Raw genomic sequence first — 26,992 nt, 5'->3', positions numbered from 1 at the left:
GTATATTTTGTTTGAGAATCTTTTCCAGGAACCTTGAAAAGACTATGAATTTTTATTTTTTTATAAGCAGTATCGAATTTAATATCGAATTACCGGAGGCTATATACTATAAAAGATTATAAAATTCAGAACTTTACATCGCAAAGTAATTGCGTGTATTTTAATTCACACACAAAGAACAACGCCTTAACACCAAGTACTTCTTATTAAATATTTACTCTCCGGAATACATAAATACATTTTTAACGATCATAAAAATTTACGAACATAAATTCGCAGACGCAATTAAAATTAAAGTTGTTAAAAAAACTCTGCGGATTTACGGCTGAACGTAAGTGCACTCGACTCTTCCGCCGAAGGTAAAAAAGTGTTAACGTCAAAGAAAGTGGTTCCGGTAGGCGAGTGCAATACTAATTCCGTCTGGTATGAAATGTCGGACATTTACTACTCGTAAATATTTATACCGCGGAATAGGGGGCGATAACTTTTTACGAGGCACTTAGGGTGCTGTCAGGGCTGTTGTTCTGATAAAAACGTCGAGGATTGAACGGGCTATTGTAGACTAGGTTAACCTCTTTTTTTCTGACGGTAGCCTACTTTAATTATAATTTATAGTTTATTTTTTGTTTAAGGGAAGATAGAATTTATTAATTTTATAGTAATATGTTTAAGATAACTACAACCCTGATTCCTGAACTTGAATGTTGTTTTGTTATATAACCTTAATTATACCTTATCAACTGTTATATAGTCCATTCCTGTGCAAAGATCTATTATTTGTAAAAGGTGAACAGTTAAGAGATTCCACTATGAGTTAATCTAAATACGTGTTTTAAGTTTCAAGTATTACTTTCAGGTTAAAGAAGTCATATATATATATTGATTTCATTAATTATATATCATTATATCGTATCGAAGATTTGACTCTATTGCCTATAAAATGTTCAAATAATTTACTTTATTACCATGTGTGTCGTATGAGGTCAACTGAAAACGATATATTGATAACATCCGATGAGAACATCCGTAACATTTGGTGTACTTATACGTATTAAACAATATCTTTTTAGAGTGTTTTACGTGTACATATTTTAAACCAAAATGATCTTATTAATTAATTATTTAGATTTTCTATCTTGTCATACTTTTATTGAGTATTCCTCTAACAACGGAGGTGCACATCAACATTTATGGTGTATATCTTATGTATGTATAACAGTCACAAAAATATATTTTAAATATTCCTAACAATTCTTGAATAAAACCAACATTCATTACTGTATTTAAATACATATTTGTACAGTATATACCTACCTGCTTAGCACATTTACCTTAATAAATATACAAGATATTATAACATCTGGCTATTTATAATTTATACTAACTCTTCATAATAATAAATAATTAATCTATAATCTATTCTCAATTTGACTATAGACTTTAACAATAAACGAAAGAGTATATATGCGTATGTGTCAAATACATGGTAGTGTGTATAATGTTTTTTTTTTTTTGTGTAGAATGCATTTTTTGCATAATTTAAAAAAATAGTTGCGTTCAGTACTCCTCTATATAAATAAAATATAAGTGTGCGAAATTTCATACTTCTCCGTCCGCGCAATTTTTGTAAAAAAGGGTACAAGATTTTGGCTTCACGTATTATTGATATATAAATAGATAAAGAGTTACTCAATTGCGTTTTGTGTTTTTTTTTTTTAACATAAGTTCAGTACTCTAACTTTAATGTAAAGATATGTCGAATTTACAATTTTATTCTTTTTTTCTTGGTATGTATTATATGTTCAAGATAAACTATTGGAACGAAGTTAAACCGAGGATGGTGATTATTTTGTTAGTTGCATTAATGAACCGTTGAAAGCTCATTTGCTTAATCGGTTTAGTGCTTGAGGAGATAAGGCGGGGAAATGAATGAATAGCCTATTTTAAGAATTTTAACTAAATGACGTTACAGTATTAGAATTTGTTAGCTTCTTACTGTATATAGTATTTATACACGTTTACATTCGTATTACAAACTAGATGTGACCGCGACTTCGTCCGCGTGGAATTTAACAAAAAAGTTATTTTTCAGTTCGAAGAGTTTTAAAATAAATAAATGTCTTAAATAACAGTAGTCTACGTTGCTCCTTATCACATCAGCTATCTGCCAGTGAAAGTCCCGTCGAAATCAGTCCAGCCGTTTCAGAGATTAGCCGGAACAAACAGACACACAGAAAGATAGACAGAGAAAAATTGTAAAAATCATCATCATCTGGGGTGTTCCTTCGACACGACTGGGTGGAATCACGGGGACGCGGTTGCACTTCCGCGATACCGCTAGCGATTGCCTTAAATACTCGTCGCGATTAGTAACTCCTAAGAGGCTCCTTCGAACACAAAGTTCGCCTGCCTTGTCAGGACCGTGCAATGAGGACGATACATCCCCCGATCTATCGCCCGCTGATCCGGCGTTACGGCGGCAGATTGGCCAGGTAGACCCTGCGTCACCGACCGCGCCATCCGCGACGTATCGGGAGCGAGTTTGGGTCTTATTCTCGCTCCCGTTCTGCCACTTCCTTCTGCAGCATTATGGATTTGCAGTAGGAGTAAACTGCAGTCCATTTTTCCTGACTGTCGACCACATCACTCTATTACTCTAACAGCACAACTATGGCAACATAAGTGAACATGAATAAAAGCGCGAGTTAACATCTTAATATATTTATTTATTTAATTTATTCATTATTATTTACTAGGTGACCCCTCAAACTTAGTTTTACCATAAATGATAATAACCCTATAAATCCCCCTCCTTATAACTTTAGGGGTATGAAAAATAAATGTTAGCCGATTCTCAGACCTACCCGATATGCACACAAAATTTCATAAAAATCGGTCCAGCTGTTTCGGAGGAGCCGTATTGTAGCTAACATTGTGATGCGAGAATTCTATATTTAAAATTAATATATACGTGTAATTAACCCACTTGTCCTTATTGTAATAGTATTCCAATGAATTTGAAACATATTAAACAATTTAGAGCCTGCTATTAAATAATACTTACACCGTCTCTAACCACAGGCTGTCTTACAGAAACAACTCTCCCTAATTATTAAGCCTTGGAACACAATATTATCTACATCTATAAAGCTGTTAACTGATTAAGATGCAAGAATCATCCAGTAGCTTATAATTGTATGAAATCGCTTCACACAAATTGTAGGCTTAAGACTCGTAATGTTTGTTTGAATTTCATTTATGAGTGTAATTGTCCAGCTTTCAGGAACTGTGGTTATTGTAAATCATTAGCTAATAGCTTGACCTCGCACAAGCATTGCCCTCTGTCATTGATATTACGTACGTTTATATTTGATCGTAAATTACATTGTAATTAATTAAGGATGAAGATAGTTTCTGTGAGGCAATATCGGTGAATAAGCTTTATATAATCATTAACTCTAATTATATTTATATATACGAGTAAATTATAAAATCTTTCGTTACGCGTACGTGGTGGGTCTGTAGCGATCTGTGAAAACATTTATTGGATACCTTTTCCTAAATATAAAGATCGTTCGGAACACGTGTCGTTTCAACCCGTTAAAAATAAAAAAGTATCGAGTTACTAAATAGGATATTTGACGAAGACGCAAGGGAAAAGTATATACGGCAGCCTTATGAAGCCGGAAGGGTACGTGGACAGAAAATCTGGTTACAAATTCTAAGGGCCTTACGTCTGCAACTTGATACTGGGCTTACTTACACGTTGTGACTTCCAGGAATATTGAAACAAATCAGCGGCATATGGCACTTGTCACGTTAGCCTAAAGCTCCGTGACCTTAATTTATCGTTGAATTATTGGTCATTGAACTCATTTCTTTTAAGTTTTCGTTTTAAAATGTAACAATATTATTTTATTTTAATGCTGAAGGAATTATATAAAGTATGTGAAGATTAAAATTGTCCAGCGGAAGATTTGTCAAGTCCAGCATAAATCAAATAGCTATCATTTTAGTATTAGTCTCGTAATTCTACCGTAAATCCTGCGAGTGTTGAGAACTGGCTCTCTGCACTTGTAATCACAGGACAGGACGACATAGCGTGGGTCGCTCGCAATCAGGCGCGCGCTATGTGCCACCGCTCGCTCTATTTATATGACAAACACTTTTTGTACATTAGAATCACAAGCTCATTAGAAACGATATTTCAGTTTAGAATAATGTATTTCGATTCGTTATATTGATATATTTCAAGAACAATATGTTATATTATATTCAGGAACTACTTCTGAAACGTTATTTTACAAATTTCGTAATTAATAAATTAATCTATAGATAATAAGAATACGCAAATCACTTAAGTTTTATGCATTAGATGTAAATACCATTGTAACAATCGTTGGTATACCAAATAAATAAATAAATCTTTTGACTCGAAATGCAAATTAACCCTGAAAAAACCAAAAAGTGAAAAAAAAAAAACTTAAATGTATAAGCGTTCGTTATTGGTTTCATGCCTTTTATATTAGTCCAAAATATTAAATCATTCAAAGAGACGGTAGCCCTACGTGACTACCGCGTAAAACCAGTTTAAGTAGTCGTCGTGATTATTTCAAAGCTTTTCCCGTCTTACTAAGTTAGATCGTCCAGGATAATCTTCACTCGCTGTAAAACATACCTTACCAAATCGTTTAAGGCTTTTTGAGTTTTTGTTGGCAGCTCCACAGGCAAGCTCCTTAGATAGTTATGACATCCGGTCACAAGATCTGTTGAAGAGTTGTCGTGACACTCACACTCTGGTTTTGCGTTGTAAATTATTTCTTGCGCTAGTAGCTACTTACTGGTGCTTCTTTACAGTTCGATGTTATAATGTTAAGCTTCAATATATAATATCTGAAGTACTTGTAGCCGCTTAAGTGTGTGATCGTGATACAAACTTACGTTAACTGTCAATAGAATATAGGCTTATACATTTTTAAAAATGGTAGGAAAACGTAATTATAGTACCTTTACTTGTTTAGCCCCTACTTTTTCTTCGTATAAAAATCATACATACATACATACATACATGAATACATACATACAAACATACATATAATCACGCCTCTTTCCCATAGGGGTAGGCAGAGACCACTTCTATAAAAATCATATGTATACAAATACATGTAATAAATAGCTACATACTTTAAACAAATTGGGAGCATTGTATCAATATTTGTTTTTCTTTGTAGCCACCACCGATAGTCCACGCTCCGCCGGTAGCTCTGCCGCCCCCGACCGCTGCGTCGTCTCCGCCGGCCTCGCACTGCTCCGCGCCACGCACTATCGTCATCCAGCGACCGGACGCGCGACACGGCTTCGGCTTCACACTAAGACACCTTGTTGTATACCCACCGGAGTCGTTGCAGGTAAATACCTTATTTAATTATAATATTTTTATAACATAAAAAAATAATTAAAGTGTATATTAATTGCTTATTTTATTGCTCATTTAATCTATTATTACTCTTCGAAAATGCCTACTCTCGTTTTCGTTTCTCCTCAATAAAATCTTTTGAAGTCATATATAAGCACAATGCTGACTAAAACATAATTTTGTAATAATTTCTCGCTTGTCCGTTGTTTGGCATCTACACCAAAATAGTTATGCCAAATGTTATTTTCATTTGTCAGTATGCCAAATAGGTGAAAACGAGACGTATTTTACAAAATATTTAAAATCAATAGTTAAATTTCAAAGAGTACATATTGCTTTGTAATAAATAAACATTTTAAGATAATGATAATATGTGCGTTTGTTCTCAAACAAGAAAATACTACTTCAAATTACATCGACAAGTCGATTCCTGATATGAAGATCATTGTATTTCATTTTGTTAAGTTTTCAGGAGAGCTTTTTTACAATTTTGTTACAATTAAAAAGTGGCCAAGTGATATTACTATAATCTTTCATTAAAATCCATTCAGTAGTTTCTGCGTGAAAAAGGAACAAACATCCATACATCCATAAATACAAACTTTCGCGTTTATAATATACGTAGGATTAGTTGCATTGTTTTTCATATCAGATGTCGAATACTCATTATTAGGGATAAATAAAACTACTCTCAGATCTCGCCCAAATTTAAAATGGAGTTACAAGATAAACACCATCTTTCGAATAAAAAAAGAATGACTAGCCCGTTGGCGCAGTTAGTAGTGGGCCTGCTTTCTGTGCCGCGGGTTGCGGGTTCGATTCCCGCCTGAGTCTGGGTGTAATATTTGTATTTATATATGTATTATTTCTATGTACATTTATAAAAAAATATATAGTTATAACAGTCGGCTGTTACCTGTAACACAAGCATTAAGTTGCTTACCATAGGAACAGACGACCGTGTGTGTATGTTATAAGATAAAAAAAAAAAAATAATCATAGAAATTATCTCAATAAAAAGCTATCAGGTAACTAACACACATAAAAATAAATACGTTACCTTTTTTTAAGTCGGCCATGGAGGTCATAAGTATAAATAATATATCAAACAAGTGTGCCTGTCTGATTTTTCATATTTGTGGTTTAATATTCCAGGAGCTATACGAAGATGCGCGCCACCTGGCCGTCGGAGCAGTGGGCGCGCCGATGGACACGATCTTCGTAAGGTCGGTGCGGCCGGGCGGGCCGGCGGCGGCGGCGGGGCTGCGCGCCGGCGACCGCGTGCTGGCCGTCAACGGCGAGCCCGTCGCCTGCGGGCGGGCGCGCGCGCCCTACGCGCGGGTGGTGCAGCTGGCGCAGAGGGAGCCGCGCACGCTGCGGCTCACCGTCGTGCCGAGGGACCACGACTTGTTGCAGAGGGTGAGCGCGCTTGCCAAGCTGTTTATGTGTAATCTATTCATTAGCATACTAGTGTTTGGACAACATTTGAGTCAGAGAAAAAACCTCACTCTCTCTCTCCTACATGGAATAAGAGGGCTAAGACCAGCAGTGAAATATTACGGACTTAATTTTTTTAAAGTAATTGCCTTTGTTAAGAAATAGTACATTGAAAAAGTCGTTGTCTAATATTGTTGTCGCTGATAAATCTCTATTGTATTAAAAATGTTCTAAAAGTACCTACTTGCCTTTTTCTAGTATTTCAGTGAAGCAGCGTACAACCCAGAAACAAACCAACGGCAGATCGACATGCCGGCGGTAACAGAGCACGAGTCGCGGCTGTTCGACGCGTACCGGCGGCCGCGGCTGCCCGCGCTGCCCGCGCCGCAGGCGCCGCGCCTCGAGGACCCGGAGTACGCGACCGTAGCGCCGCGACTACCCACCACACCCCACTATCTACTACATGATGGGTGAGTATCGTTACTGTGGTTTTCTTTGTATATTTGATGAGGTCGGCAAACAAGCCGACGGTTCATCTGATAATAAGCGGTTACCGTAGTCTATAGACGCTTGCCACACCAGAAGCATTCCAAGCGCGTTGTCGACCCTCGCCAGGAGCTCTGTGCTTTGCTGTGACCCTACCCCAATTAATGTTAGAAACTTACTACTTAAAAAACAATCGTATGCTACTTATATCATACTAGCATCCCGCCCCGGCTTCTCACGGGTATTTAACAAAAAATTAAAAAAAAATCTCCTTAATTTTTGAAAACATAATATAGCCTATGTCACCCGCTTTCCAACAGTGAAGGAATTTTTCAAATCGGTTCAGTAGTTTCGGAGCCTATTCAATACAAACAAACAAACAATCAAATATTTCCTTCGTATAATATTTAGTATAAAAGATGCATATGATAATTAAATATTTTTCGAGATCCTTCTAAATGATTAATAAGTTATAATTTCTTAAATTAAATCTATTTTTTACAGCAGAAGAGAATCTGATACGTCTCTACCGTCATCAGCAGCGGAGAGCAAAGACAGTCTCGGTTCTTTTGATTCAAATTCGACACTGACAGGCCGAGAGCTGGACGACTCGATAATTCTCTCCCGAATACGAAAGAGTCTCGAGCAGAAGGAAGCCTTCCTCAGACGCCCGAGCCAACCCACCGGGTGGGTCACCCCGGACGCCCCACCGCCGATTAAGCAGAAGGAGTTTTATGCTAGACCACAGAAGTTACAGAAGCCAGCCTGGCCTCCACCGCCTTCTTCCCCACCGCTAGCAGCCTCCCCACCACCCCTCCTCCAGCCACAAAACCAAGAACAGAGGAAAGATGAGTGCGCCACAAGCGTAGACAGTGGTACTTACAGTGGCTACGGTGAAGTAAACGGAACGCATAATGATAAAAACAGATTAAAACAAGATAAAAGCCAATTTGTGGCAACGTTATCGAAGATACATGAAACTTCGCCAAATGCTCAAACCACGAACGTCGGAAACTTAAGCAACGGATCGTCTATTGAGTTCAGAGAAGAAAGCGCTTCATCGAGTAATCAAGATAATAGGTGAATTAAACAAATATTTTACTAATCTACTAGAAAATAGTTTATACTCAATATTATAAAGATTTCATTAGTTCGGACAAGCTAAACTTAGGATATACTAGTCCGAATTAAAACATTATTTTTACTTTTTAAATTTTGTTTATTTAAACAAGGCTATGATAAAAACTATAGATAAGACTTATGGTAATCCTTAAAATTTTAGATACCCAGTACCTGAGCTCCAGTTAGTCACTGCGCGAACGAGACAGCTAGAAGAAGCGCGAGATGTGGGAGAGAGACGGACGGAGGTCGCTAGAAGTGAACTCGCCCGACTGTCCACCACGAGGTTGGAGCCAAGTGTAGCTTTGAGGAGGAGGGAATTCGAAACCAGGACTGTGAGAAGAGAAGCCAGATCCCTAGATGTGCAGCCTCAGCAAGGTAACTTGATTTATTTCGTTACACTTGGCTATTTACAGACTATTAAAAAGTAAATGAAATTGATATGACTTTGCGAAGTTTATAATGTAAGTGTTCTGTGTTTTTAGATATAGAGCAAGGATCGCCACTCCTTGGTGGGAGCCTATCAGGAAACCAGTTAGTGATCACCGGCAGCAAACACCTCCATTGCCCCCCTCCAGAAGGATACGTGGCCGGTTTGTATTTTCATTTATTTATTTTTTTACATTATTTTTTAAAGGAAATACTAGTCAAGCACTCATTAGTTACCCTGTAGATATCATGCTTAATATAGTTTGAATGAAATAGATTTAGTAAGTTCAATATATTTTTTTAGAAACAGAAAAGGTTCAAATGCGAACAAGGTCGAATAGTACCGGTAGTGAAGGATTATCCATTAGAAGACATCATGCCACAGGTAAGAACTAATTTTGTATTTTATTAAGGTATTTAATAAAAAGAAAAACTATTTTAAGTGATGATTTTAGGAGGCGACAGTTTTTAGTTAGATCCTAGTTTGAATTAAATAGAGCATTCAATCGTGGTAAGTAAATCAAATATCAGAACGAAAAAATAGATTATCTAATCACATATGCTTTGCTGCATTTTCACTTTATACGACGATAAATATATTTAAAAGTTTTAAAGTATTATACAAACACAAATGGTCGCTAGAATTGGGATAATATGTGTATTAGATGGCGTTAAATTTTATTCTTTTATCAATCTCTGCGCAATATTATAAAATTAATAGACCAAAACAAAAAATCAGAAGAAAGCCAAATGAAATATTAACGCCATCTACCGGTGAAAAGTAATATCGCTCTGGCATCGCAACTCGCTTAGAGACCGGCGGTATATTAGTGTCGCTATAACGCTAAGCAGCGGTAACGCGGAGGCTAATGGCATGTTCCGCTCCAAGATGGCAGTCACTCGAAGAGACGCATGGGGCTGAACAGAGAACAGATGGAGGCGATGAACCGCGTGTCGCTGCCGGGCGACGGCCCGCGCCGCCCCACGCAGCTGAGCCTGGCGCCGCCCCCGGCCTCCACGTCGGCCTCGGCCACGCCCACGCCCACCACGCCCACCACGCCCGCCGACTCAGGTCGACACCGTGACACTTGTGACACTGCGACTTGCCCTAGTCCCGCCTCCAGCTCTCGCTTCCGACGTAGCCGCAGACCAAATCGTGTTGTTCGTTCTAAAGTTAACCTGAACTCGTAGCATTCGTGCGATAACGGGGATACCTTGCATGGCTTTTACCCAAAAATATCAGGAAGACGTAAAAATGGGAGTGAACGCTGTGGATCTAACCTATCTTCTTCGCTGATAGCATTATTAACGGAATGCGATGTGTGTGCTTCTACGTGTGCTACTAATGCCAACTAACCGCTCGTGATACTCGATGTTTAATATATTAACTAGACGTATTTCAATGTAGATGACCTCCTAAACGATTTAATTCATCAACAGGGTTCGCTGACGATTTGGTGACAAGACGACAGAAAAAAGACGCACAATTGGGAGGTCAGTAGAAAAGAAAATCTTTATCATAATTTTTTTTGGCAAATTACAAATTTTTTATTTCTTGCAATTTAATCGTGTTTATAATGAAATATCTGTTTTTATCAGCAGAAGAGGAACGTGCAATGCGCAGGGTTTCTTATCTGAAAGCAACTTGGGGCGATCGACTACATTTGGACAGCGACGTCGAACCCGACGCAGACCATCACGCTCTCAGAGGGTATTTACTGCCATTATCTTAATTTTGTGCACAGATACTTGAAAATTTTATTTACACCTGCCAAACATGTTATAGACCAATTGCATTATAAAAAATACTTCAATTGTGCTACATAATGAATGAATCTGTTAGTGGAGACTGGTTTTATAGATATTGTTTGGTAGTAAACTTAGAATTTTACATAGTTTAAATACTGGCATAATACCAAACTTTTTAGTTATGCTAAAATACGACCATGTTAAAATACATGTATCAAAAACATCCAAAGTTACAAATTTTGTCACTATTCCATACCTTTTATACAGCAGATATATGTGAAATATATTACCACGACAACTCTATCTAGTAGACACTTTTATAGTTAACTTTCAGTATAATTAAAACTATTAAGAATTTATATTAACATTTAACGTAATTTGTTTTATACAGACAAGTTGTAAAGCACTTCATTTCTTTTTCATCGTGGAATCCTAAATCACATTGTTTGTTGTAGATAGATAAATAATTATTATAACAAAACTTTAAAATTAAAATGGTAAAGTAACCTCATTCCACAATCATTTTATGTAGTAATTAAACACGTTTTAAAACACCAAGCAATCGATAGTCCGTTATCGGTTTTTTTGTATCTGTGTTTTTGTAAAAAAACGCAGTGTTTACCGAAAATGGCGCCCTCCACGTTTCACTGAAGACATAACTCCACTGCTGCGAATATTCGACCCCTACGCCACTCTACCCGTTCGGTACGTCGCATGACGTCGCGGTTTCGCTACTCGCCCATAGATGACGCTTTACCAATGTGTGGCTATTTACAGCATTCGAATGATAGATGGCGCTACTGTTATCTGTTCCGCAGAATATTTTTAAAGTTTGAAATACTTGTATAAATTATAGTCGTGCACATCACTAGATCGCCATCACCAATAATATCATAGAATCCAAATAAAATAAGCAAATGAACATTTTCGTATCGCAAAGCCATATTTATAACAAAAAGGTAAACCATTAAAGAGCTGCGTTTTTTTTACATAAAAAATTGATGGGACAATGTGAGCTTTTAAAACTATTTGTATATTTAAAATACAAATTACAATTATTGTTTTATGTTGCATGATTTTTGTATTGCATGAGAAGACGTTACAAATACGATATTTGTTTAGATGTAAGCATGATTTGTTAAATGTGGTTATTTAGATGTTTTCATTAGAATGTACAGCAAGTAGCATTTATAAGGTAAGACGTGGTAATTAAAAATCTTTATAGATTATGTCCAGTTGTTTACGCAGTAGTGCTGAAAATTATGCCAAATATTAATTGTATTCTTAGAATCCATTTTTTAAAAAGTGACCGCGATCCGATACTACCAACAAAGTTGTCCAAAGCTTCTTAATATTTTTTGTAAAATATTTAACGCTTATGAAATTGTAGATTTACTTTTTAAGATTCGCTTTTTTATACGAAATACAACATTAGGGCCGCTTACATTTTTAAGTTACTTTAGTAAACTCTTTTATGATTTTGTTGTTAAATCTAACGCACTATCGTTGAAAATGTTTAGCCCGGAGAAGAAAGGTGAAGAGGCCGCTGAGAGCACAGAAGCGTTAGAAGCAGATGTACAAGGCAACGTGCAGATCAAAATGGTTGTCAGTAATGGAAAGGTAAGAAAAATTTGGTTAAAAAATACAACATTACTAGGGTTAATCTTAATATGGGGAATATGCAGGTTTACAGATAGAAAAAATGCGGGATATTTTTCGTCATTTTGACTGTCAGTTAAAAAAAATATAATAGTACATTTTATTCATTCATTCAGGTTTATTTTATTCGATTTGTACATGAACATTTTGAAGGTTTACTTGTAATCCACTGGAAGTTACATTACGTACGAATACAATTAAACAATAATTTAATGTGATAATGTATATACAATGTATTCTTTATTAATACAAAATATATGTAGCTAAGTCTGTATATCCCTTATCTTAAAATATTTTCTTACGGGATTAATTTTTACAGCGGGCGAGCGACAGATCATGGAAGCAAGTATGGGCCGTTCTACAGGGCACTAAACTCTACCTGTACAGGCATCATCCCACTCAGGTAAGTCGTATACAATTAAAAATTTAAAATGTGTTTATTGTTATTGCACTGGTTTTAGTACACGTTATCGTAATTGTTTCAACAGTTGAAATATTTGAAGATCTCAATTGCGAAATGTTGTAAATTTTTTGTCTTTTAAGAAGTAAAAATGTGGTAAAATATAGGAGGGGAAAGTATTGAATTATTACGAGCGGTTTTTAATGTTGAATAATTTGATTTATATTTAATAATCAATCCTTAAAATCCTTGACTCATATAATGATATTTAACACGATACTGTTTGTCGACTACCGATTAATGCTTTTAACGTACTCTACGTACGTTACTCTATATAGGGGCGGTAGAGCAAATATTTTGAACATTAGACCTAATGGAATATTGTTTTTATGGAATTTTTACTGTTATTGTTTTCTACTGAAACTATCGTAATAGTTTTACGTTGAAACTCATCGCAAATATTAATGACTTTTTGAATTCAACGATATTTAATCTTTGAAATTTTCCGTAATATATTTTAATATAATATAGGTATAATATACACATCCAAAAATACAATAAAACCAAACATACAATGAAGTAAAAAAAATTTTATGCATTTTGAATCGGTTTATCATTTTACCTTACCTACTTATTTATTTCATTTTTTATTTGTAAGTCCTTGTTATTTAAACCTTACATCAAACAGTAAAACCATATGTTACGAGAACATTATTCATCAGAATTCCCTTTTTATCGTCAAACTGATCAAGTAATTAAGAATTCCATAGCTATCCTTCTTATCGTACTAATAGTTGTACATTTCCTGCTCCATAAGTATCGAGCACCTGGCCTCATCGTAAGCTAAGTTACTAACGGACATTTCAGTAGAACGCGGCAGATGTCTTTAGTGTGATTATGATATAATAAGTCAGTAATTAAAGTTATTTTTGGGTGTCCATTATTTTTTGCATTAGTTAGGTAGTAATATATGGAACTTTGGTTCCCCGTCTTACAATTGCATCGTATATTGTACATAACTTTAACATTACTGTCTGTCTATACAAACGTAAATATAGTCTTTCTGTTTGATTAATTTTTAGATTAGAACGAATTCCTTAGTTTTACCGTCTTTCCATAAATTTCGAAGAATTTATTTTATTTATTTTTTATTTATTTATTTATTACTTCTTGCATACATATAATCAAACACTTTTACGTATTAAAAAAAAGAAGAAAAAAAAATAACAACCCCAGGTTTGTAATTTAGTATAGATACAAGGATAATGAAATCGTATCAAACACGATACGATTACCTCTGTACATTGAGTAGCGTACGAGGCAAAAATAATTTTATTTTCTGTGTTGTACGCTACTTTGAAAACGATAAAAATCAAATACGTGATGATGTAATAGCTGTAGGTACAACTCAAGAGAAGCGTTAACCATAAATGTCAAAGCGGGCGAAACCGCATATAATTGCTAGTAATAAACAAAATCGTAAACTACACCAGGAAGTAATTATTAAACAAATATTTTCATTCCATATTACATAACGTATTGCCGATTAATTTAACATTTTATACCTCTTCAATCAACACAAGTATATCAAGTAAACTGTAAAATCGTTCGTAACAGCCCCTAAACAGATCCAGTGAAGTTCAGATGTAAAGCATTTACCTTTCATTTTTTATTTTTTCCCTATAAACATTCGCTTCCTTATATTGTTTATAGTTGCATATTATTGTAATATCATAATATCTTAATGTAATTATATTATATAGATATTATGTATAATAGATAACTATTCCATATTAAATAAAAATCAATATTTTACCAATTTGATTACAATTAATAAAGGAAGTCTGACTATCAATATAGTCAGACGTATAATATATAGGTATATATATAAAAGGGTTGACATTATAATATAATTAGCTAGTTTTTCTTTAAAAACAGCAATTTTGCCCAACTTTGAGATATTTACAAGACGTTTACAATAAAGGCTGCAAATAAATCTTGTAACAATATTAACTTACGTCAAACAGATAGATCTTTTCCCTACTCATTTTCGTCCTAAGTCGTATAGAACGATTGATATATAAAAATTGTATGTATATTAGTATTTCTGTAAAAAAGTATATTTTTTTACTTAACATCTTTCTCAATCGGTCATCAATATATAAAAAGCAATGAAAACATTGCCTATAAAATTTCGAAATTATATTATTTCGGGAGCATGTGACCTTTCTCGTAAAACAGTAAATGTCACAACACGGCGACACATAAAATCGTTTACTTACGTAAGATGGGTGTCGTCCCTCCATCTTTATGTTGTAAATTAAAAGATGGCGCGACAAAACATTTAGGAACGATTTAGCAGCAAATAATTTATTAAATAATAACAACATGTGGGACGGGACCGTGATGACATTTTTATATTTAAATGTATTTACAAAAAAATCACGCAATAAAACGCTTTCTAGGGGTTTTTCACTTGTTTCTTACTTATGTTTAGGACACGATCTACGAGTTCGCTTTTAAAAATCCTTATTACGTTAGAAATTATAATTTTTGGTTAATCTATATAATTTTATATAGATATTATTATAAAACCATCGGTAAGTTGCGTTTGTATTTTTTGATATAAATTATCATTTCGACCATTAATGTAGATCAAATTTACAAGCACTGAACTTACATATAAATAATTATTTGAATCGACTTGTAAGTATAATTATTCAGATACATGCTTGTGTTTTGGTTAAGTCTCGTAATAACTTTCCGCGGTCCGAAACAATTGATCAAAGAACGAAAACGTTGTTAATTCCCTTTGAGAACTATTAGTTATTTTACTAATACGTCCAGCATGTTTCACGATGCAATAAATTGACGTCATTTTGACTTTGATACAGCGACAGAGCTTCAGCTTAGCCTTACACCGATCATTATAAAGATCATTTTACGTAAATATGAAATTCATTTTCACGGAAGACATTCCGGCGCTAGATTTAGGCATTCGGAGAACTAAAAGCTAACTAACGTTTCTAGACGTTTATTAGTGTTTAGATAACAGCTTAGTTGTTAGAAGAATTTCTAAGCACGGTTTATGTCAATTGACTTTTGACACAAGTCTAGTTTCTAATGTGTTATTATTAATCTAGGACGTTTATTCTCTTGTATTAGGTGGTATGAAAAGAGTATATTGCGGAATTGCTTCTGTTGAATACTATTTTTCGTATTCGCCTTCAAAGTGAAAAGTCTTGATTCAACATAAGTGCAACTTTGTCAATATTTTTATTATCTAGTCAAATCCATTTATAAAATGAAACTTATTGAACTTCTAGCTAAAATTAGTGCTGTTAGCCCTCTATCATTATTTACAACAATTATAATGATATTTGGGTACTTTTCTGAAAACACACAGAATATAAACACACGCCCTAACTTTGACAAACATCCTTGTAAGTTATATCAAAGTTTGTATTGCTACCGTTGGTACTAAAGCAATTCGTTAAATTTTAGATGTGTAATAAATACTGAATGACAATTAAATAATCTTTTTCTATTTTCAATAATTTAACTACGATAAACCTTTAATGTCCGCTGACGCTTAGGCCTTCGACCGCAGAAATAAGCTTTGCTTTGATCGCAATTTATTACAACGGAACAGACCATTCTACTGTCAAATCTTCAAAAGATTAAAAAACTGCATTAGGAAGTTGTTTATTACTATAAAATAACAATCTAGTACTGAACTTACATATTTATAAACTAGATTAAATTATTTAACATTTCAATTTAATATTAATATATTACAGTAACTGATAAAATTTCCTACGACAGGCGTTTACGGTGTAATGAATCAATTAAAATTATATCTAGATTCCAGTATCGATATCTCAATAAATAGAACGGCATATCTAAATAAATGATATATTAATATTTAGGCTGCATTCAATTTTGTTAAATCTATTCGAAAATGCTATTTACAGTGTCTGTCATAACAAAGTCGTTACACTAGATACATATTAATGATTTTACCACATAATAAATAAAACGTAAATTCAGAAATAAATAGCTACGTTATATTCATACTAGAAGAATGTTTTTATTTATTTATTTTTTTATTTATAACGCCCTCGACTTTGAACGAATTATAATTATTTGTTTTATTATGACATCATAATATGTAATAAAGAATGCAAGGTTTCAATTATATAATAATATATTTATTTGTAGACTGACGAAATATTTGCTTATTAAAATAAATATATACGTGAATACTAAAAAATATAATGTTGTCAACACCATATATTATATTTTTCAACAAAACCGACAAAGGCCGGGCACAGCAGGAAATATTCTGTAGAAATCTGGAGCAGCCGGACTGGGGAAGTACCGCGACCTTACAGAAGGTCACAGCTAAATAATACTACTTCAAATAGTGCATTCTTGTGGTGAGGAAGGTGATCAGAGCTCCTGGAGAGATTAGGGGTAGGGGTTGCAAGCGTCGATAAGCTACGACAACCGCTTACTATTTGGTGAGCTGTACGCTTGTTTACCGACCTACGAAACAACCGACGGTACGACCTAGGTGTATATTAAAAAAAAAAAAAATTATAATTTTGTTTAAACCTAAAGAAATTAGTGAGATAAATTTAAAATTCTCGGTTATGACTACAAAGTTCCGTTAATTTTTTTATTCAAGTTAGGGTTTCCGAATGGCAGAATGTGTATAATTTTCTCAAATCATTAGGACGGTCATTAAATATTTTGCTCTATATATAGTCGGCGTCCATTCCCTCAGTGTTAACTTTTATTTCTCTTATGATTAACTGTCGGCACGAATTCGGTGTTTCGACTTTTATAGTTCCTTAAACCATATGATTTATATAACTATTATATACAGGTTTATGCGCAGGATTATGCATTGTTTGTGTCGTATCAGGCCGGACTTTGTTCCGTTGACCTGTTTTTATCGAATTTATAATGCTTAATTACAGGAAAGCGTTCCCGATGTGATAATTAAAATTAAATGTGTACTAAGATTTGTCGCAACTCTGTTCTTTTTTCGTGTTCACGTTAAACGGTGAAAGGCCTTGATTTCACGTAGATGCAACTTCATTCATAAAAAAATTCTTGTATGAATAAAATTAGGTACAAATAATGTATTATTTATAAATAATATAAATTATTATAAGATAGAATATCAATATCAGTTTCATATTTAGGTTTTTGGTCGCCTTTGAAAAAGGCTAATAGAAAACTTTTTAAATTGTTTTCTAAAACAGTACTTCTCTGAAGTTAAGGAATAAATATTAAAACAAAATAATTTGAACTAATCGAATCGTAAACAATAAAGCCAGTCGCAATACCTTATACAAGAAAATTGTATGGTAAAATTATTATTTAAATGAGGATTCAATTGAATGACTAAATTCTATTTTAAGCTATTTTAAACGCAGTCTGGTTGTATCGAGGGTTGCCAATCGCCTTTTTAAGGTCGTCAAAATACACATTGCTTTGCCTTGTAGTTAGGTTCCGTTTATACCTCTATGCATAGTATACTGTCCAGTGGTAAATTAATATTGAATAATAACTATATTTGTTTATCGTAGAGGATTATTTATCAAGATTTGTCTCGTTATTTAAATGAAAACTTTTTTGAAACTGATTGTTGACTGACTTGTGGAAGCCTATATCCAGCAATTGGCTGCGATAGGCTGAAGTGAGTGAGACAGTGATTGTATTCAAAAATTTGCTTGATAGTATTAAGTTAAATACTATAAAAAATTCAGAAAGCACAATCCAAAATAAAATTTTTGTTAAAAGTTGCTAGCCCTAGCTGAAGCTCACCTACATCTTGCCTTGTCTCGCCTCAGCTTGCCATGACTATTTATGGCCTAGCGTTGTACTAAGAAGGTGAAGGTGATATTAAAGCTTCGAAAATAGAACTAAGGATACTACCACATGTAACTAATATGAGGTCTCGAGACTTTGAATATATCTTTCTTTGCTACAAAATTTACATGTCATCAATGCGAACTTGCTTTGTTACTTTATGTAGGTAATACATCGGTTTATTTGTAGTTTTCAATGAAATTTGAATGCTTTTGTTTTAAGATTTTACTATATATAAGTATATGAGTAAGTATTAATCGGTTGCTAAAGAATTGACTTGCGCTTTCAAATATACGTAAAAGGCGAGTTTCCAGTTTAGCAGTATATCTGCTGTGGCGAGACTTTTGGTATGATACGTTTATTATTAATCTATATCTATATAAATAAAAATGAATGTTTCTAAACGCAGAACTCGAGAATGGCTCGACCAACTCGGTTAATTTATTTTTTGTATGCTGCTTAAGGCCCATGGAAGGTTTTTAACACTAAAATAGAAAAAAATAATTAAAAAAAAATTTTAGTTACTGTCAAATTTTACAGAACGAACTCTGTCCGGGCAGCTAGTTTCTAAATAATAATTGATACTTATGTCAGTTTATGTTTACGCTAAAATGTGTATTACTGCAATAGTGCTAAGCTATCAAGAATGCGCTATGATTAAGATCTGTTTTATGATAACCGTAAGTTGGAAGCTGTAATTACGTTTTGTTATTTACACTGTATACTATTGGTTAAGTTAGTTTCTCACAAACCGCTGTTTTCGTCATTTGACCATGGGAACGTCCATGGAGGTAGAGTTTTTAGTGCTCGTTTTCACTATCTAGATTGAGAGGAGTATTTATAGAAAAGATTAATTTTAGCCTTGACTGTTTTAATTTAGTATAAAAATTATTAGAGCGTCACTTTACGTAGAACCGCATCCGACGCGTATTTATAATGTTTAAAGTTCTCAGTCTCCCGAGTTTATTATAACAATCACAGGCAGCAGTCGTACTAAGCTTTAATATAAATCTAAAAATAATAAGTGAAAACATTTAAAGCGCGACTCCTTAATTATTTTGTTAATTTATTATTTTATCTATGCGCATATAAATATAACTGTTTACCACATCTCCTTATCAACAATTTATCGATAAATTGAATTTAATATTTTACTTTTTTTATCTATTTTTTAATATAACCTTTAAAAAGGCCACGTTATAAACCAGTTTATTTTTATTTCCATTACAGTTATCTGTAGCTGTTTTGCAGTCGTATAGCAAATTAAGGAAAAATCTTTAAATCTTTCTGGCTACCGATGTCTAAATACGCCCTAAGCCCTTGTAAATTTACAACTAACAATGAAGTAGAACGCGTTTTACAGTGCACGAGTTATGTATCAGACTTCACCAAGGACGAATTCTTCATACATATTCCATTAAAACCGCAGGCAACGAGCGTCAGATTTAATGTATGGAGATTGCTATGAGAAATTATTATATTTTCACGGCCACTCAAGTATATTTTTCTATTAATTTTTAACGTTGATAGCTTGATAGAGTCATTCATGCGAAAGATTGAAAATTTATTAAAATGTATATTGTAAAAATTATATATTTGGTAACTATTAAAATACCGATCGACTGACATCAGCTGTGGAAAAAAATACTATATTTATTCCTCCACGTATTACTACCTGTTTCACCAACTATAACGTTTATGACCATTCCTTCGCTAACATGAGTCTAAAGGAGACGTTTTGTGGCCTATCTTCTGGAAGATGTAATTACTAGGATTTCTAATCATGAAGAAAATCGGTTGAAGAGTTGATATTTATTGTCGGTCAAAGCACTGGTTTGTGGGTGTTACGCTGGCGGTTGCGGGTTCGATCCCCGCACATGGCAAACATTTGTATTGGCCATACAGATGTTTGCCGTGGTCTGGGCGTTTGTGCTTGTGTATTGTGTGTGTTTACGGACTCTCAATACAGGAGATAATCCTAGTGGGCGCCGTTAGGTGTAAAGCGTATATTTTATTTTATTTAACTTAGTCCTTTAAATATAAAGTACATTCATTCGTAAATATATCACAGCTCTTGATATTAGTTTGTGAACTACTCCTAGGATTAGATTCCGCAATGACGTCATACCTGGGATAACTTATGTTCAAGTTAAATTATAATCTACTACTCTATTTAAAGTATCATACAGTTAATATACATATAATATAAATTGCTTGGTTTTGAAACTAAATAGTTTTTTTTTTTTTTTTTTTTATTATAAGCTTATTTTATTCATCTTAATGAACTAGATTGAAACATGTTTTTAGATTAATATAAATTATGAAATATTGCAAGCAGAAATAAAATTATAAAAAAAAGAAATAATTTTAAATATCATCATACAAACTTAACCCACTTGGCTTGAAAATCGCCTTTAAGGGAATAAAGCAACTTTTTAATAATCTACTTACAAAAAGGCAATTATTTTAATCCAGCTATCCGAAATCCTGAAATTGGTTGAGTGCCTCATTGCTGTACAATCCCTTAAGCAGATGATAAGCACGGCATTGTTGCAATGTGGGACACTCAAGTAGTTGAATACTGTAGCAAAACTAAGCTCTAGAGGATTTGCGATTAAAATTGTATAAAAAATAATAAGCGGGATAAAAACGTAGCTATTTATAAATACCGTATATTTAACTGAAAGCAAAATAATTTTAGCTCTTAAATAATACTTTATTTTTGAATGTTTGCCTTGCATAAATTTGGGTTTTAACTTTTAATTAAAAAAAAAAAAGTTGAGTTGGTTGTTTTCCTTGGAAATCTCCTCCTTAAGGAGTTAGAACCGACCATAGAAGCTTAATACATATTAAGAGATATCGATTAGAAGTTAACGAAAAACAAGTGTTTTGACGCTTACTTCTAAAGTGTGCGTATAAGGTGGTGTAATAAAAAATATTTCTTATACAAATGGTTTTATATTAATTTTACTTTCATTCGAATTGAATCACGCTCGTCTTAGCTACACTGTGTACGTAATACTATTTTACTTCATAATAATGAGTTAATATCTATTTGCAAGCAATTACAAATAATAATAATAAATAACATTTGTATTGCTTTCAAAACAAAGTAGAATAGTTTCGTTCTACCCACAGCGTCAACGGCAAGGTAAACTGAACTGAACTCCGCCGGGTGTGGGCAGTCATAATGAGATAATATCGCCTTGTTCGGTACATAAGAATGCTTCAGAGGTGTTACAATATAGTATACAAATAGACATGGATGAGAAGATTGCTTTCATAAATTATACAGATTGAGCTATTAATATTGTAAATATGTTTATAGCGTAATGCATTTCGTCAATATATCATGCCTTTTTAATTGAACAAAATTAATGGCAGTGACGAACACGAAAGCCAAGTGTTGGTCCGCCTTACATGTTGCCATCATTAGTATCGTCTCGGTCATATTTCGTTTCTTACAATGTTAATGCACTAGGCATCATATATATTATGTGATATTTATGCACATTCTCCTAGAAGTAACAAATCTGGTCCGATGTGTTTAAGTTCCTTTAATGTTATGTCTATCAGTTCATCGTAAATACATTTTTTTTAAACAATTTTAAATATTTTTTAAATAAAAGCTATTTCTCTAACTCTTGTTAAATAAAATATTAAATTTAGTTTCAAATATGCAAATTATATTAAAATTTATGATTTATATGTTATGTTATATGTTTATTTTAGTTATAGCTGAGATTTAATGCGTGTGGATGAAGCTAATTCCGTATAAGCGATTCAAGGAGCAGAGCAGATGGTTTCGCGTTGACAGCTTGTTGAAAAGTTAAGTAAAGTTGTAAATATGTAAGACGGAATTCATTATCCTAAATACCAATAAAATCTTATTTAATATTATTGCGTTGAGTGACCATTCATGAATGAATGAACCCACGTAGAACAGGTGAATTCCAAAGCGACCTTACGTCACTTCGTCACTTAATCCAAAACAAAGCGATAAACTTGCTTTAAACGACATTATGTTATATGTATATATTATTTAAAAAAAGGCGAAATACGTTAAACTTATTAAAAGTAATTCAGACTATTGTGTTAAATATTTTTTTGTTAGCACCAGCGCGGCATTTTCCTGTATTTTTTTACTTGAGTTAGTATTCGGTAAAGACGAATAATAGCTTCGAAGAAGTTATGCGAACAAACACACGTGGTTTAAGATTATATATGAAAAGATTGTTTTAAGTTCACTGAACTAGCTAATGCAACGAAATCTACACTCAGTGGTAAGTTAAAACTTTGATGGTTTGTAGAAGATAAAAATGCTGTAAAAAAGGGCAACGAACTCCTTACCGAACTCCAGGGAGAGACGAGATGAAGAGATTCCCTCCAACCATTGTACAATTTTCACTGAAAGTCGCTTGTCTTTCAATTTTATTTAATCCTAAAATGTTAAACTAACTTGCCACCTCATAGTAACTTGTCAATTGCAGCGCTCTGACGCAAATTGCTTATAATTGGACTATTTTAATAATTAAGTACAATTATAAGTTCCCTGATGGATTGCTTTATTTCGTTGAACGCGTGAGGTGCGGCTACTTAACATGTCGCAGTAAGTCACAGCTTCCTGTCCCGACAATTATAAGAATAAACAATAATCACTTCCTCCGGCGTGAAGACACGCTGCTAAAGATCGTCGTCGGCGGCCGCTAATTTAAAGGCGTTACGGTTTTTGAGTAATCGACGGTCGACGTGTGCGGTTGACGATCACCATTTTTGGTGACTGAGCCTCGTAAAAATGAAAAATAATCGACACTTCATCTATCTGAAATTACAAGTTTGGATCGCACGGAAATTGGCAGTATATAACCCGATGATATCGAACTCCGTGCAGCCGCGCGCGATTAAAGACAATAAATTAAACGAGAGTATGGTTCCTTAACATAATAGGCAAACATTTGTTTACTTTAATTTAAAAATACTCATAAGTAGATGACAGTTACTGATGGTTGCCTCCAGTTGGCGGATGAAATGCCGCCATATGAGTTTAAGCATTCCGGCCATTACATAAAATTAGTGTAATTATTGTGTATTTACAATTTTTGTCAGAGATTTCAATCAGGAACGTTTTCGTAAATTGATAAGTTATTGATTAAACGTCAATATTTGGCAAACGATTGGCTTAAGCGATTTACATCTGTGCATTAATGGAAGGTTTTAAACTCGTGAACGATAATAATCATACGCTCAAGATATTTCAGGAAGGAAGCGCGCTCCCATCCGCAAAGATAATAAATATCTTTGTCATTTAAATCTTAAATGGTTTTATCTCGAAAGCATGAAGGTTGTTTTAGGCAACCCAGTATCTTCGTTTCACTTGTTTGTGAATACTGCATCTGTGAACTCTTACCGGGAAAAATAAATTGGGTCAATGTCGAATAAGCCAACGGAGTCCGATACAAAGTGTCGAGGACGTTTTAGATCTGAAAATCTAATTTATTTAGATTGTGTCTACATTTTTTTTAATTGTTTCTATTTCAAAATCACTATAACTTACTCTTACGCGATGAAATCCGCCATCCCGCAGGGGAGTAGCGCGGTGGATTAAGCTCCAATCGTTTTCCTACATGAATAAGAGACCTATGCCCGGTAGTGGTATGTTATAGAAAAAAATATTCGCTGGAGTGTGTGTACAGAAATATTCTGAGAAAAAAATAGAACTGAAAATGAATAGTTTCAATTTACGTGGGGGCGTCCTAGAATATTAGTGGATCCTAATCGCTTAATCCCCGCCTAAATTGTATTCCTCACATCGTGACGCGACCCACATATTACGGTGATGTTGCGTAGGTTACATGACTTATGTCTTACTTGGATGTTTTATTAGTCTACGTTTACATAACGTGTAAACATTCTTATTTTTCGATCGAGTCGGGTATTTCACAGTTTTTAAACGATTATATTTTTTGTCATTATCACGCTTTTTTTTAAAGTCATATTAATAAAACTCGTTTTTTAAATAGTAAGTAATTGATAGGAGTATGTCGGAGTTCTTACAATTTCACACGTTTGATAGTTCGCGAGATAGGACAACGTCAGGCGGTCAATAGTGTATACATTTATATAAATGTAAAGACGTTTTGGCGTCAATGTTTATATACTTAGTATATAATACTTATAACAGTTTAAGGGTATACTGCAAGTACTCTACAACAACAGAAACGACTCAAATATTTGGCAATGATATTATTAACAACATTCCGGCGGTAATGGGATTTATTATTACCTTGACTTATTATTCGCTGTCAAATGGAATACGAAACAAAAATTCGCACTAGGCGGAGGCGCCGTCGAAAGTAAACAAAAGTAATGGCCAATGAGTAATTAGTTTATTGTTTATTTGAAGTGAAACTGGCGTGTCATTGTTGTGAGAATTTGGACACTTTATGTTCAAGAAGTATGTGTTACTTATTGATCTTTAAATATATCAAACGTACAAAGTCGTAACAAATAATGTAAGACAAGAATAATTTAGCAACATAACATATTTGAAAAAAAGCCTAAGTTTGATCAGTAAATGAGAAGAAAAAAAAAGAAACAAAATCAGTAACATCGTAACGTTAGTAATTTAAGTCCTACATGTTAACACATAATTTAGGCTAATGTGTGACCTAATTGCCGCAGAGCAGAAATGTTATGTCACAAAGATCATGTACGTTATGACATTTTTTTCGTTACACGCTTAAAAATAAAACTTTAGTCATCTTTCAGAAAAAAAATGATAAATGTATATACCAAGGGTAATAAACATACAAAACACAACATTGTTTTACTTCATACAGAATAAAAAAGGTTCAAAAATAAAACTCATCAATGTGTTTTATATAGACAGTTTACCTAATTTCATTCTAGATTTCAACTAATTCGTAACAACCCCATCAAAAGTGTGTCAATTTACAATTATCTCCAAAAACACGGATTGCTTTTCGAACATCGAACCGCAATTGGAGCACATTCCTGATGCCACTTCACCGCACACTCAGCTTCCTCTCTTTAATTCTTTTCTGAGCTCGTTTTTGCGTCAGACACTGACCTAAAAAATTAAAATCTAACTAAATTTCGTAATAAAATCCTTACGATATTCGATTGTGAGAAACATCAAATTATTTATTGTTCGAAATGCTGCATTTAGACCTATAATGTTTATAGTTTCGTAGAAAGATCCAAGGCTTACCCCAAAATCACTTGGTATTCTGAAATATGGGACAACCCATTATAATGAAAGCGAGGGTCAACTAAGTCTGGTTTAACTTAAATCATGTGACCTTTGAATATACTAAATGTAACTATTGTACAATTAAAAGTATATAAAGTATATATAAAGTATAATAGTAAAAAGTCACAATTATTTCAATGATTCCTTGTTAAACTTATTTATTTTAAGTGATGAGTTTGTTTATTTATTTGAATGCGCTAATCTCGTGAAGTATAAATAAATATAAAGAGATCGAACTTACGAGATGTAGTATAGAAGGAAATAATACAAACATTTCCAAAATAGCTTACAAAATATAATAAAAATGTTCACCCTTGACATTTGTAACGAGAGATTTCCTATTTGTCCGTCCACCCGTCTCCTAACGTGATCCTTTCATCTCCGATTTCAATCGAGCAAAATGTCAGGTTTATGTGTAACCTAATAAAAACGCCTATTTTGTCCAACGGCACGAAAGCCTCCGGCAAATTTTCCATCAAACCGTTCTGCGATCACCCATGACCTAGAATCAAGGGTCTGTTTACAGGGAGGTCATCTATATAATAAAGTGGTGACAGCTTAAACAATTCGATTTTGGGGTCAGACTACGTGAATTAGTGAATGATTCGTAACTGGCTAGCTGTCTAGTTTCACAAAAAAAAAAATTACAATATAATTAATAACTAATTATTAGTGAAAACCAATATATGTATACGTTTTTTATATCAAAAAAGGATAAGGTCATAAAACTAGCCATAAATAATTTTCCGAAAGAATAATTTCCTAACAAGTTACGACATAGCACATCTTTTTCTATCAAAATTAGTTCTACAAGCGTTTTAATATAACTTTGATTTAGTTATATTGTATTAACGTTTAAATATTATGCGTCAGTGAGCATAACAGCGGTCCCTTAACATTACAAAAGCTTGTGAAAGAGACTGATTGACAAATAATTAAATCAATTCTGGTGTGTGTTTAAGCCTCATAATGTACATCACGAAATGAATACGGAAGTAGGGCAAGACTTTATACAAACACAAACACGGTGTGTTTTCTTTCTAAACAACACTTCCTCGTCGAAGAATTTACCGGGTAAACTATATAAAGATTCATTGAAAATACAGAACTGTTGTCTACGAAATCTTTATGTATCATGAAA

The 26,992-nt window shown here is 33.7% G+C and overlaps 1 protein-coding gene across 1 annotated transcript in view; it reads left to right on the top strand.

Moving 5' to 3' along the window:
* Window positions 1–3,401: 3,401 nt before the first annotated feature.
* The window catches only part of LOC123653872 (rho GTPase-activating protein 23), a 73,676-nt gene continuing 50,085 nt past the window's right edge, over window positions 3,402–26,992 (top strand). The window contains 14 exon segments of the mRNA XM_045589850.1: window positions 3,402–3,416; window positions 5,232–5,408; window positions 6,572–6,835; window positions 7,112–7,323; window positions 7,844–8,419; window positions 8,622–8,836; window positions 8,944–9,051; window positions 9,192–9,272; window positions 9,777–9,959; window positions 10,328–10,381; window positions 10,490–10,598; window positions 11,252–11,341; window positions 12,157–12,256; window positions 12,615–12,698. Coding sequence (XP_045445806.1) covers window positions 3,402–3,416; window positions 5,232–5,408; window positions 6,572–6,835; window positions 7,112–7,323; window positions 7,844–8,419; window positions 8,622–8,836; window positions 8,944–9,051; window positions 9,192–9,272; window positions 9,777–9,959; window positions 10,328–10,381; window positions 10,490–10,598; window positions 11,252–11,341; window positions 12,157–12,256; window positions 12,615–12,698 — 2,268 coding nt within the window.

Source organism: Melitaea cinxia, chromosome 5, assembly GCF_905220565.1.
Source record: "Melitaea cinxia chromosome 5, ilMelCinx1.1, whole genome shotgun sequence".
Lineage (NCBI taxonomy): Eukaryota > Metazoa > Arthropoda > Insecta > Lepidoptera > Nymphalidae > Melitaea > Melitaea cinxia.
This window is presented reverse-complemented; position numbering and strand designations above follow the sequence as displayed.